Below are 14432 nucleotides of genomic sequence, written 5' to 3'. Positions count from 1 at the left end.
CGACTCATTCAAGGTTTCTGCTTAATAGCTTAAAGGTTTGTCGAAAATATATTGCAACAATTTCGTTATCGATTTGGACTTCTATTACATTCCATATTTATTTATTTGAATATTTGAGTCAACCTCAAATTGTAACGCAAAGCTCACCGTTTTCACCATAGAGCAAGTGTGACATAAGAGTGTAAAATATTCAACATTATTAAAAGAGAAGTTCGTTACGTCAAGCTGCTACTTACGTTCTATGTATGGTTCGCACTTCAATAAGCTTACGGCGTTTCCTCTATTCTTGGACTTGGAAAGGGAATGGAGCAGAGAAGAGTTTGTTAAATTTAGTCGGCGAACGTCTTCAGAGCATTGTAATTCATTTGTTATGCGATTCACAAGCCAAACCAAATCAAAACTCGTTTTTAGCCCACGGCTGTGCAAGAGTCACTTATTTGGAGACCGTTTTCGAGCTGAGCGATCAGTCGCGAGGCACCTGAATGCAGAGGCACTTCGCTCGGAGAAGATTTCGTACGGCCCAAAGTTGAAAGTTTCGGCAAATGTGCGGGCTGGTCGGGCGGCATGTTTCGGAATATGCTGTGTCTGGCGCTGGGCCTGATTGTGGGCATGCAGCTGACCGAGCTGTGGGACTACATGACGCTTACGGGTGAGGAGTATGAGAGCACGGTTGTTGCGGTCGACACAGATGCGTCTCGCACCAGGCCGTCGCCGGCGGATTGGCTGTTTCATGAGGCACGTGTGCTCTGCCTGGTGCTGACCATGCCAGCTCACCACAAGACCAAGGCGGCTAAGGTTCTCTCCACCTGGGGCTCGCGCTGCAACAAGCTGATCTTTATGAGCAGCGAAGACGACGACGCGCTCGGCGCCGTGAATCTGAATGTGTCGGAGAGCCGTGACAACCTGTACAGCAAGGTGCGGGCGGGGTTCGCCTATGCTTACGAGCATTTCGTGGAGGATTATGACTGGTTTCTCAAGGCGGACGACGACACGTAAGTGGCGCATAACCTACGGCATTCAATTGTTCTGCTCTGCTGACTGTTGACTGTTGACTGCTGACTGCATTTCTCTCAGCTATGTGATAATGGAGAATCTGAGAATGTTCCTCTACCCGTTCGACCCGGAGGCGGCTGTCTTCTTCGGCTATCGATTTCGCACTTCATATCCGCATGGCTACATGTCCGGCGGTGCTGGCTATGTGCTCAGTCGCGATGCACTGCGTCGCTTGAACCTCTTCGCGCTGAACAACACAAAATTCTGTCCGCTTAATACCTATTCAGAGGACAGACAAATTGGCTACTGCTTGCTAAATGTGGGCGTAACCGCCGGGGACTCCAGGGATGAGCATGGCCGCGAGAGATTCCTACCCCTTCATCCCAGGCACTTGATGCCGAGCATTCAAAACGGCACTTGGCTGACGACTTACTCCTACTTTACGCCGAATGTATGCCCTCCTCTCAGCTGGGATTGAATTAATATAGATTACTGTAATTGCATTTCATATTCACAGATGAGCGACTGCTGTGCCGAGACGGCCATAAGTTTCCACTACACCAAAATGCATGATTATGATAGGTATGAGTTCTTCTTGTACCATCTCCGAGCCCTGGGACTGCCGGAGAAGCCGACTGTGCTGCCAACAAAACTCACCTCTGAGCAGATGGAGCAAAAGCTTGAATTCTGGAATCAACAAGTGACGGATCAAACGGTGCCACTTAGTTGAGAACTCAGCTAAAACATTGTCAAGTATCAATAGCAAGAATTACGTCTCGTTGTTCAGCTAGGAATTCGAGTAATTAGTTGTAAATGAAATCAATAATCCTAAGTGCGATTAATTAATTCCATGTATGTACATATGTATGTATGTACATATGTATCATATTCTGTGCTGACTGTAAATGTTGCAAAAAGACATGTAATGCCGACTGCGTAATACTCGTTCGCGCTTTGAAAGTGATTAAATTTAAGTTTAAATTCAGTGACCATGTCATAATATTTATACATAGTTCGATCTGTAGGAGATGAATCAACTTGCGGATTATCGATTCAAGGAGCGCAATCGCGATTCCTATAATACATAAAATTTTATATACCAAGAGGAGATATGCAGTGACCTCACTCTTTATACCCTGAAATGTATGTAACGGGCAGACGTCCGTCCGTATGTATGAACGAAGATATAAGAGCTAGACTCTTGAAATTTTGTTTCCTAGTTCCGTGTATATCACGCGAACATCAAGTTTATCACTAAAAATCGATAACTACTCCCGATATTTTTATCGATTAAAACCTTATCGAAAGCTAGTTAATTAATTATATCTTCTACAGACTTATGTCTATTTTATATAGTTTCGATTTATGTTGTAACTTACCCCTCACGCCTAAATCCACCCCTCACACTCACCTTTGTAAAAGGCGTACTTCAAGTACTAGAGACTTGAGCTTTGGAATGTAAATACACTTGAACATAATGATTAAGTTCTGAAAGTTTCATTAAGACTGTACGTCTAGAAATTAAATTAGTCAGCAAATATATTCATATAATATCGCCCGCACTGCAGAGTAACCCAAGCGCAGTCGCTGCTTACTGCGCACTTATCAGAGCGCGCCTAAAAGAAGTGCAGAGCGATTAGAATATAAGATTGGAGGGTTCAGGTTATCTCCTAAGCGAGCAGTCTCGACTAGAGTCTTCTTACTTGTTTATCTTAGGTCTTTGAAAGGAGTATGAAAGCTTGGACCAGTCAAGATTGTGTTAAAATATATACGTGTAAATATGTATGTAAATATGTATATTGTATATGAACTACAATGTGAATATTTTATATATTCAAAGATCAGAATTACACATATAGTTCCTGTGCGGAATGCATATGAAAATATATTTCGGCAAGCGTGTAGATACATCATACATTTGTATGTGTTCATGCACGAAAATATTTATTTTAATGAACATATTTGTAGCTACATACATATGTATGTGAGTATATGAGAAGTCGGTGTACATACATACGTATGTACATACATACATATAAATTAATGCAGATATGTGCATATCTATAAATATATGTAAGTTTTAAGTAAATACCCATGTCTATTAATATATGTATATGTATTCACATGTATACATATGTGCATAAATAATTGCGACTCGTAGTGCATACCGAAACTTCTTAGTTTTGCAGAGAAATATGATACCATTATGTTATTAAAAATGTGGGAATTTTCCAGTTTTCCAATGTTATCGCTTTGTTCTGTACACGTGTTAAGTCGATTTATGAAGTAAACGTACGCATAAGACCCCATCAATCTCTCAACAGCTGAGGATGATTCAATTGACGTGGCAAAACAGATTAAAGTCACTCCATCAACAATCATATCAGTTCTACCCGAAAAAGAGTTTACTCTGAATAAATCAAACTGAATCAAACTATATAAATATTTAAAATCGAGTTTCGTTAAGCCTCTTCAAATAAAAATCTTGATAAATCGTATAGCCATGTATTCCGAAAATATATTCTGGGTGCGTTTTACTTGGGAGTCCACTGTATATCGGGACTCCATATGGAATGGATATGGAATGTTTATATGTTAGGTATGCATGTATGATGTGTGTATGTATTATGTATTTATGAATGTATTCATGTATGTGTGTACATATGCATGCATGTATATTTGTGTGCTACGTGTGTAAGACAAATTTGTATTACATATAGATATATCTATGTATATGTATGTAAATATAGATGCATCAGTCGGATTATATTTATTTACTTGTATCTACTTATATAAAGATAAATAAATGAAAGGTATATATAAATATTTATTTATTGTCAAGTCCATATACGTAATATCACACAGCAAACACTGTGTATCTGCCGACTTTGACAAATGATATAGGCGTATCAGTGAACTTAATGTAATTGGCCGACTTTGTAAATAAAACAAGAGACTCGCAGCCGGAACTAAGATTTATTTGACAATGTAGCAAACAATTGCATGTTGCCATGTGGAGACAGAAGGGAGAGGAGGTGAGGGACGTACGAGAGGGAGAGGGAAACCTAAAGTTTGGCTGTCCATTGGCACAGCTTTGGCAATTTATCAATGGAGTTGGCTGGATTCGGCCGTGGACCCCTGCTTTAAAGCCCAATTTATCACAAAGAGGACGGGCGCGTGCCGCGTGCGCCGCTCTCCGTTCCCCGACCGCCTCAGAGGATTAGAGGTCTGAGGAACAAATGCCGAATGGGAATCGAGAACCGGAAAATCGAGTGAAACGTGCCAAACACGTGAAAAATACCTGGGGATCTCGGTTGCTTTTATTATTCGAGTTTCTGTTGCATCCGCGCCGCCATTGTCGTTATTTATGAGCATCGAAATGAGCTGAAACTGCAGCACAAATGCCACGGTGTGTCGCAATGGGGTGAGCCGGTAAGGGGCTGGTGGCACGCGAGCCTCGGCCCGACCATGGACCGCGCCTTGGATAAGGATAAACTCGTTTTTGGCAAAGCCAGCGCCGGCAGCTGCCACACGGACAAAGCCCAAGTGCAGTCGAGCCGTAAATGTTATGTAAAAACGCATTTACGAGCTGCCTGTATGTGTCTATGCGTGTGTGTGTGTGCCGTTATCTAACCGGGGGTTGCCTTTGGAACGTGTTCTGGATCGTGCCATGCGCCCCTAACTCTACCCGCGCTCTCTCGTTCGGCTTGCGCTTGCGCAGCGCCCGCCGCGCAGTTTGTTAGCTTAATTTCCATATTTGCATAAATAAATAAATACATGCATGACAGACATGGAACAGTTGGTGCCGAGCTTTATCTACTCGACCCCCTCCCCGCCCCTCATGTAAATAAGCCAAAGTCCGTGTAGAATCGAACACGTGTGCTGGCCAACAAGCCGTGAACATGCAAATGACTACGTACCTGGAATTGGTCCTAGACATGAACAACAGCATGACAGATTTCTCCGCCGGATTGCTAGCAGCTGCCTGCCACGCGGCACCCGTTGAAGTTGCTGCGGTGAGATAGCAACGGAATTTCAAAGGAATTGATTAGTTGAATTAATTGATGAGGCGTGAGCAATCGAGAGAAATCTCATCAAAATCTTTCTTTAAATGACAACAGCTATCATTTTGCCCATGAAACTGTTAACAGGACGCTTAAGGCAACCTTAAAGCTAGCCCAATAATTGCCCACGCTTAGTGTGCAAGGACCTCCCTCTCCAGTACTCAAATGTCGTCCTTCTTCAAGCAGCTCGGCACGCCCCCCACTTTAGCTCTTGCCGTTTCCATTATTGCCATTGATAAACCCTTAAGTTGTCGCTTACTGCGCACATTGTTGGAATCATTCGCTGCTTAAGACCCAAGTCACAATCCGCATACGAGTCCTCCTCGGCAGGCTCCGCAACGCCCATGTAATTAGTAGCATTCCTTAGCTGACAAAGCGAATCGAAGAGATAGAGAGGGAGAGAGAGAGATGGAAAGAGAGGAAGAGGCAGTGAGAGCGTGTCCTTGCTCAAGACTCTCGCTCTGGCGACAAGCTGTCTGACATTGTGTTTACACATTTCGAAGACTTTTTATAATCAATTTAATGGCTTCCCTGGTGCAGAGCAAGCATAAAAAGGAACTACACTCAAGGTGAGGACGCCGAAGACAATGGCTGAGCAAAAGGCACATGGATAAAAAGCCAGCGCCAGGGACTCTCTGCGGGCATTTCAATTTGTAGCTGCCTAAAGTGAAACCTACAATTGGCACTTTCCAGCCAAAGGAATTGCCCCTTTTGCGTTCGCCCTATTCCTTGCCTTTTATTATTTCATTCCCTTTTCATTTTTTTTCTTGCGGCGCCGCAACTCAATTAAGTGACGAAAGTTGAATGAAAACCCAAAAGGGCAAGCTGAGCGAGCACCTCACAAAGGCGGGCTGGCACCTTGCAGTTCCTATAAGAAAGGCGGCTCCGAGCAGCGGCTCTGCCTGAGCCTGAGCCTGAAACCGAAACCGAGACTGGAACTGGAACTGAAACTGAAACTGAGAAGGGTCGGCAGCGAAGCACATAAATGCCGCCGCAAAAAGGGGCTGCGGTGACTCAACAATGTCTTGAACGTGTTGCTTCGCTTCCTTCGGAATGTTTCTTATAAGGATTTCCACTGCTCTGCCGCCAGCAACCCCTAAACAAAAGCAGCCAAGACAGTCGAGGGTTTCTTTCAGCCGCGACGTGTGCCAAGGCAGCTACTCCAATTGGGAATGAGGAAGAGACTCTGACTGAAAGCAAGGTATGTACTTGTGTATGTGTGGTACCTGTAGCAGGATCTGGACTTGCGCTGACAAGGCGACGTTCATTGCGCCATCGTCCGACGGCGCCGTCAACGTCACCGCCTCGCAGTTCCGTCGCTTAAGTCTCTGTGAAGGACATCAGGAGTTCCGAGCGCTGTGAGTCATTGGCGTGTTGTAAAGCGGAAGCGATTGTCAGAGCGGGGACTGCATTTTCCTTTTCCTCGTTTTCATACACAAAAATATTGAAAATTACAATCAACTAAAAACGGGCAATTAAAGGACCCGTGCACGTGTATGCAAAAAGGACTCGCGCTGCAAAGGAAGTGGCAGCCAAGCGTTAAATTGAAGCATGCCAAATCAATTAAAAATTTGTAGTCGCTCTTGTTTTCCTTCCTAACATAGTTTACATGGCAACAAATATCCAAATAGTCTCTCTTTTTATGACCATTCGCTGTGTAATTTGTTTGATTTTTTTGATGTTCGTTGTCGATTTTCCATCTGAAGTTGTGCCGCCGCTGCCCGCATCGGCAGCTGCTGCAATTCGCTTATCGCGTCGGGGTAAAAAATCAAAATACCTTTACACATGATTTATCCAAGCACTGCATGTGTGTGCGCGTGTATCTGTGTGTGTGCATGTACGTGAGTGTTGCAGCTGCCGTTGGTTTCTGCTGCCCCCTTTGGCATTCGAGGGCTGCGATCGCCCTTGGCCGAAAAATGCTTATGCTATTGCCCGAGAGTCCAAAAATCAACCCCCTGTTGGTCGGCCCAAAACAACATTTGGGGTGGCATCAATCCATATGCATGCCACTTCGTGCGTGAGTGTGTGTGTGTGTGTGTGTGTGTGCGTGTGTGCTATACAATTTAGACTAGCACTCCGTTATTTAGTTGCTGCTATTCTATGCACATAATTTGCATGAAATCCAATATATGTATCTGGTCCAAATTCGAGCGCCGACGCCACCAAAAATCTAAAAATCTGACCATCCGAGTTGTTACTGTTGCAACTGCAACTCCCATTGAAACAGCTCGTTTCCAGTTCCCTAGTTATCCGTCCATCTGTGTGCGCAAGGGGACCGGGCCGCTGTGGTTACTAGCCACATGCAATGGGCTCGCCTCGAATTGCGTCCTGCTTTCTAGATTTCTAATGCGCGAGCGTAACGAACTCTTTACCGACCGACAAGTCCCTTCGACTGGAACTAATGAGTATTGCCCTAGCGGTGAGACTGGGCCGAATGTAGCCAAAATTCTATGTCATAAAAGTTGGGCTTCCAATTTCAGAATCTAGAACTCATTAGACAATATGATGTTTTTGTCGGGTTTGATTTGCTGGAATTTGCATATGAGTTAGTTTGAAAAAAACAAATTATACGAGAAAAGCCCTCGGCTATTCATTGGCTAAATTTAAATTGAGCATTGTTAGAAAATATTTAATCTATTTTGCTGTATAAACTTATAAGCTGCATTTATCTTACCTAACCAAAAGCCCACGTAATGGCGTGGAACTTTCTACGGTCTTCAAAGCACAGTTATCTTTTAGCAAATCAACAAACTATGAGTAAATGTTTTTCGAATAAGAGTCGAACTTTGATAAGAAACATATTTTGGCCAACTAGTAAATAAACAGCTTATTAAAAAAAAAATAAATAAAAAAATTAATAAAAAACAAAACTATTATACCCTGATTTCCCATTTTCAATGGGTTCAGGGTATAAAAAGATCCCGAATATGAGACACCCTGAGCAAGTGGATCCCGTTTAAATTGTTTTTAAGAAACCATGCATGAAAATAATTAGCATGTAGGAAACAAAACATCTAATCGAATTTTTTATCCATCACATTGATATGGAATTAGTCAAATTTGTCGATCAACGCGTTCAAAATGCCCTATCTGGTCTTCATGCTCAAAGATAAATATACTCTGTCACGCCTCCTTGTGGCTGTTACAATCATGTTGATAGAATAATTATATCCTGATCTGCTATTTTCAATTGGTTTCAGGATATCGAGATTGAATTGCTTGATTGATCGGATAAATATTGTGAGACCTTTCTCCCAGGAAAAACTATTATCATTATCTCTTTAGGTACGATGATAGATATTCTTGACGTTCTAGACATTTCGTGGCAAGTGAATACAAACTCTATATATATAAAAAGAAGTTATCAATGAAAAGGCCAACAGTGAATCAATTCACACTTTTCATTTCTCAGAAATCCGGTTTGGCTCTTGGCTAGCAACATGAGTGGCTAACAGCTGCTTATAGCAGATGACTAAGACTGTAAATTTGATTATCTTGGCATCGGGGGACAGACAAATAGACTTTGTCTATTCCCACTACATTCATGTGGTCTGAAGCTTTGGCAAAGCAAACGCTTGATGCTGATAAGGTTTGATAACGGAGTCATGTAAATCAAATTTCTTACAACAAATATGCTCAGCCAGCGAAATCAAAACAAGACAAGATAAGCATCTACCTATATAAAGCCCTTAGGTCGGCTTCAGGCAGTATAAAGTACTAGCACGTTTAATAGAATGCATTTCGTTACAATAGCTCTCACCGCGATCTGTTGCCTCGGCACAGGACTATCGGCAATCGCCCCCGCTCCGGCAGCACCTGCAGCAGTTGCCAACCCCACTGCACCCGCAAGCAATTTCTACTTGGAGCTGAGGAGTGTGTTGCGGAATGTGCCATATAAGCAGATCGAGCACCTGGTTCAGGCCTATCTGCTGAACGATGCCGAGTTCCAGGCACTCATCCGGGAGATCAACTCGCTGCCAACGTATCGTCTGCGAATGCAGCTTCTGAATCAGCCAGAGCTGCGTCAATTCCTGCAGTGGCTGTCCCAGCAGCTGATCCTCTCGGGCGGCTCACTCAAGGTGTTCGAGGACCTGGAGCTGGAGATCAAGGTGCTCAACAAGTACCCCCACTGGGCGCAGTCAGTGAACGGCATAGGCGGCTTCGGGCAGGAGTTCTCATTCATCTATCCACTGGCAGCCATTCGCAATCTGCTCGAGACAAGTGCCCAGCAGAGCGCCGTGTTCGGCGAGTTCTGGCAGCGCGTGGTTGGCCTTAAGCCGGTCTACGAACGCTTCCTGGCCACGACACAGGCCAAAGCATTCGCCAACCGACTGCGGACTTTGGGTGTTGACGTTGCCGGCTTGGACTCATTCTTGCGCTATCAGCTGGGCTGGAGCAATGACACAGTTATCCCAACCTACGACTACGACTACAATTATGGATTCTATTAGGGCCCATAGCTAATGAATGCAGATGAGTTTGAAAACAAGAGAGGACTGTAAGACCCCATACTTATGTATCAGTATTCCAGAATAATCTATATGCTATATATAAAGCGATATTATATAATTTACTCTGATATTATACTACTAAGTATAAATTCTACCTAATATCAATAAATGTTTTAATAATTGCTAATTTAATCGAGTAAATTTTAATCTAAGGCATGGAAGTGAATGAAAATTTAGATTAATACTGAATGCTCTGTATACTTTGAATTGATATATATGATATGGTATTAGGGATTTGTTGAGCAGGCAGAAGGATACGGGTCACATTCTATAAACTACATATGTATACATATGTATATAACACGACAATGGGCGGAGTCGATCGAATGAGAGATTTAGAATTCGTCAAACATACAATAAAATATGTAGATCATATGCCTAGGATGTCATTGAAATTCGGTGAGAAACACAAAAGTTATTCACAAAAGATTACATTCAATGTGTTCCAGCTCATTCCAAGTAAGTATCCTAATTACGAGTGATTTGTATTTGATGTGAAACTGCTACTTGTGCTTAGATTTGATAGTTGGTTTTGAAATAAGAAGTGACTATCCGTGAGTTGTCCATCTGTATATCTGAGTGACATATTTGTGCAGATATTTCATGTCTTTAAAATGACATTGGGAGAGACAATCCCTTCAATAGAATACTGGAGTAAGGGGTCATCAGTTGCAGGCATATCCTTGAAGCTGCATAAATAGACAGTGGAATTAGCGTGCGAGTGCAGGCACACACCCTCATCAGCGGGGCCGAGGTATCCATGGCAATGCCATGATTAAGTAACAGATGAGCCATGTGCCAAGCAATGTCCTGCCTGCACTGCCTGGCCTCCTGGCCTGCCATTGCTTCTGCTTGTGCTTGTGCTTGTGCTGTGGGTCGCACATGCGATTTAATTGAAACAAACCAAACAGGAAACGGCACAGCAGCACAGGCCAACGCAAATGGGGTGCTTTTGTAATGAAGTTCACTGTTGGCCGTTGTCACTTCTCAGTTGCCAGTTGCCAGTTGCCAGTTGCGAGTTCCCAGTTCCCAGTTCCCAGCTCTGGCATACAGTTACTCATTAAAAGTGGCGGACGAGCCGCGATGAGGCGGTGGGGGCAGCGGCGGTGGTTACGGAATTGGAATTGCAGCGGAAACTAGTTAATGTGAGGCTATTGTCAAAAGCAGAAGCGCAACTTGTGCAATTTTCACACAGCAGCGACGCCGACGTTGACGTCGACGTTGACGTTGACGCTGAGGACGACGCTCGGTTCGGTTACCTCAATGCCGATGCTTCTGCCAACGTCGAAGGCAAATCTTGCACAGGATCTTTGCTTGTTAGGCGGTGCCGGCTCGACCATAATATTTAAACAAACCAAAGCTAGAATTGAGCTTGACGAATATTTTATACTCTTAATATTGCAGGTGTTTTTCGATATTCATATGTCGATTGTATCTGTTTAGTTTATGTCTGGGAATTATTACTTTACATTACATAAGCGGAAATATAGTAATCTTTTATTAGAGAAGTATTATAATATATATGAAGGAAATTAATATATATAGAGAGTTTTTACAGGAAAACTCTGTTTAGTAATATACTACACCATTTCTATTTTACACACTATAATGCGATACCACGTTACAAAATACAGTAATATTACAATAATTGGCATACTCTATTATAATATCAAAGTATATTAAAGTTTATAATTACAGATACACTATACAAATTTACCATGCGAGTATGGGATTTTGTAGTTGTTAAGGTAAAATTCGGAATAAATTCAAAATGGTTTCAATGGATAAATTCGATAAGCAGAACAAAATATATTCATTCAATAATTAATGAATATTGTAGAAAGTTGCCTAGAAAGTTGTACATAGGTGGATTCCAATGTTGATGTGTGTCTCAAGTATATAATATAATATAATATAATATACATTGGGAGGCTTTCAGTTGAGCATGATCAAAGCTGATCCACAATGTTTTGACTTTAGGGAACCAGAGCTGGTTTTTTCTGTGTGTCACAGATTTCGTGACAAAGTGAAAATGCCTTATGCAAGCATAAGCATAACAATGCAATAAAATTGAAAAGGTTCGCCCCTTTTTTTGCGGTAAACGCGTCCAATTGGAATTTTATATTGTAGACAATAAGTGCGGGGTAAAAATGAAATATATTTTTTAAATACATACATATATATGATCCCTGCAATGCCTCAACCCCAGTTCGCACCCTCCAGCCCAGTGTGCACTGTGAGTGACATGCGGATATACGACTCTGGAATATATGCGGCTGCAGTTCGAGCCACCCCTAAAGAGCGAAAGGCGCCCTAAAACAATTTTTAAAGCGCTTTCGAAATCAGCAACAGCCTCAGAGCGCGGAATCGAAATCGGAATCGCGCTACGCCAGAGCTCTGGTTTATATTCAGCTGTAAAGCAGGGGCTCGTTGCGCTGCGCTGTTCCGCCCCGTCCCCCTCGGTTAATGTCCTGCGCTGGCTTACGTTTACGGCCTGCGTTTGCTTTTGGCTCGTGTGTGTGCACCCTACGACATTTTGGTTAGTGTTTGCAAATGCACCTGGCTACATTTTTTCGGGCTTCGATTCCGTTCGACTTTTGTGCGTGTGTTTGCTTCTGCGTGTGTGTGTTCGGGTGGTTGCAGTGCCTTGCATTGTGATTTCCATGGCGCACATGCCAATGTGTGTGCCTATGTGGAAAATGACCCTTTGTAGCATTGACGCTATGCACCAGCAACTATGCGACTACGACTGTGCACAGCAAGGGCATTAGCAACAACAACAGCAGCAACAACAAAGCAACGTTGGTTGATGGTCGCGTGCCCGAAGCACTTCGACACCCAACTGAATTGTGATTGTTTTCCTTTTTCTTTGCGGCGCTTTTCCTTTTCGCATTTTGCGCGCTCATGCAAAACGCTTTGACGAGTTATGAACGAATGTATGCGTATGTGTGTGTGTGTGTGTGTGTGTGTGTGCGAGTGTCCTGCGGCGCGTAAATAAATGAATGCATGCATTTCGCCTTGACTCACACACAATTCCATACAATACAAATAGGAATAGAGCACATCTAGTATACAATTATTATTGCTCATGAGCTGTTCCTGCCTTCCTCTATTAAGTTGGCCAATTTGCTGTGCCCTGCCCAAATGGGGGTTAGTCATGCCGCTTTTGTTTGTATTTGGCGTGGATTAGAGTGCAAATTCCTTAATCCTATCCTGACTTAAATTTCGGCATGCCCATACAGCCTCGCTCCTAATTAAACACTCGCTGTCCAAATGGGACTTTGATTTAATTGAATATTAAAGGACGTATTTGTAAATGGATCAGAGAACTTTTATGAAAATTTACTTCTCTCCAACAGTGTGCCAATTTAATATTTTTCTGCTTTTGTTTATAGAATCCCACTTTACACACCAATTCGGTAAATTGTTGTGAGCTGTGAAGCCTTTAATACTAGTCAAAAGCTCAAAAACCTAAGTCGGGCTAAAAATAAAAAGTTGTTTTGAAAAACTTTGCAGCAGGCGGTTAGTCAGCTGGCAAAGCCTCGACTAACTAAATCTCCCTTAACAATCGCCAGTTCCACTCAAATCGCTGTTAATTGGTGCGGCGCAGCCAGCTGGGAACCTGTTCTAATGGCTTCCATATGGCACTCGAATTAAAAAAACTTGAATCAACTGAAAAACAATTAGAACAATTCACACTGAAATTAAAAGAAAGTTCAAGTCAGCTGTGTGGCACTGACGGATTGCTAAATACCCTCTCACAGCTTTGACATGCCGACGGAATTTGCAAATTTGTGAACGAAAAATAAAAGTAAAACCTAGTTCAGTCATCGTTTACCATTTTAGCAGTGGAATCAGATACTTGATACCCGTCGGATTTTAGGAAGGTTTCTGGGTTTTCAATGTTATCGTGTTCAATATATGGAGAACCTCTTTGAAAAACTAGAAAGAAATTGTTGCTATACTGATTATTAATAATAACCCCCTCATGGTCAAGTCCACCTTGTACAATTATTTCATTCTCATTTTCTACTTCCTAATTTTATTAGTGTCATCTCTCAAGTCATTTCGTGTTGGGCCCTAAAATGAAAGTGTTTAAATGGTGTGTGTTTATGTGGTTTGTTCTTCATTCATTAGGAAAATTTATATATTCGTATGATATAATGCAAACTCTTTGCTAAATTGGACAAGGAGTTAATTCACGAAAATAAATATTAAATAAATATGAAAAAAATTTATATATATCTTATATGATTCACAAGAATTCGTGATAAGAATAGTAAGAAGCAGCTAAATTTTATGAGTCCCGAATATGTAAATAATATGCAATTTAATTAATAAATTATACTTGAGTTTTTATTAAGAAAAAATTCAGATTTGGGTCTGACTAAGTAGTATAAATATTATTAGTATTAGCAATAATATTAGTATAAGAATAGTATTAGTATTATCAATAGCATTAGTTGTAACAATAGCAGTGGTAGTGCTAATAATCAGCAAAGCAAGCTCGACTACAGATTTTCTACTTTTATTGTATCTGCCTTAATGAACTTGGCTATAGCAATAGCAATCATTGAGGAATTATTTCTTGCTCAAACAAGTACTACTGGAAAGAGCCTGACTGCAGATTGTCTGTTACTATATACCCTTTTTATCACGCATTTTGCATAGATCTAGGGTATATGACCAAATCCCAGCCAGTTTCCGTTCAATTTTCGCGTGCCGCACACGAAAATTGCATCAAATTATGAAAGCAAAAATTTAATTACATCTCAACCGAGCTCTCCCCCCTCGACAGAGAGGTGTGGAGTACAGATGGGAGCGGCTTGGGTGTGTGTGTGTGTGCCTGCGGCAATGGCAACAT

General features: G+C 42.1%; 2 protein-coding genes across 2 annotated transcripts; both read left to right on the top strand.

The window, feature by feature from the left end:
* Positions 1-278: 278 nt before the first annotated feature.
* Positions 279-1967, top strand: LOC108650532 (glycoprotein-N-acetylgalactosamine 3-beta-galactosyltransferase 1). Its single transcript, XM_018099707.3, has 3 exons — positions 279-992; positions 1075-1444; positions 1511-1967. The coding sequence occupies exons 1-3, from the start codon at positions 565-567 to the stop codon at positions 1721-1723; spliced, it is 1011 nt and encodes a 336-aa protein (XP_017955196.1). The 5' UTR covers positions 279-564; the 3' UTR covers positions 1724-1967.
* A 6784-nt stretch (positions 1968-8751) lies between these two features.
* Positions 8752-9700, top strand: mat (materazzi). The gene has a single exon (XM_018099705.3). It carries the CDS (start codon positions 8792-8794, stop codon positions 9506-9508), a length of 717 nt encoding a protein of 238 aa, XP_017955194.1. The 5' UTR covers positions 8752-8791; the 3' UTR covers positions 9509-9700.
* The last annotated feature ends 4732 nt before the right edge of the window (positions 9701-14432 follow it).

The sequence above is a fragment of the Drosophila navojoa genome, chromosome 4 (assembly GCF_054131105.1).
Source record: "Drosophila navojoa isolate 15081-1374.11 chromosome 4, UAZ_NAV_1.0, whole genome shotgun sequence".
Taxonomy (NCBI): Eukaryota; Metazoa; Arthropoda; class Insecta; order Diptera; family Drosophilidae; genus Drosophila; species Drosophila navojoa.
Note: the sequence above shows the minus strand (reverse complement) of the source record. Positions and strands in the feature narration are given on the sequence as shown.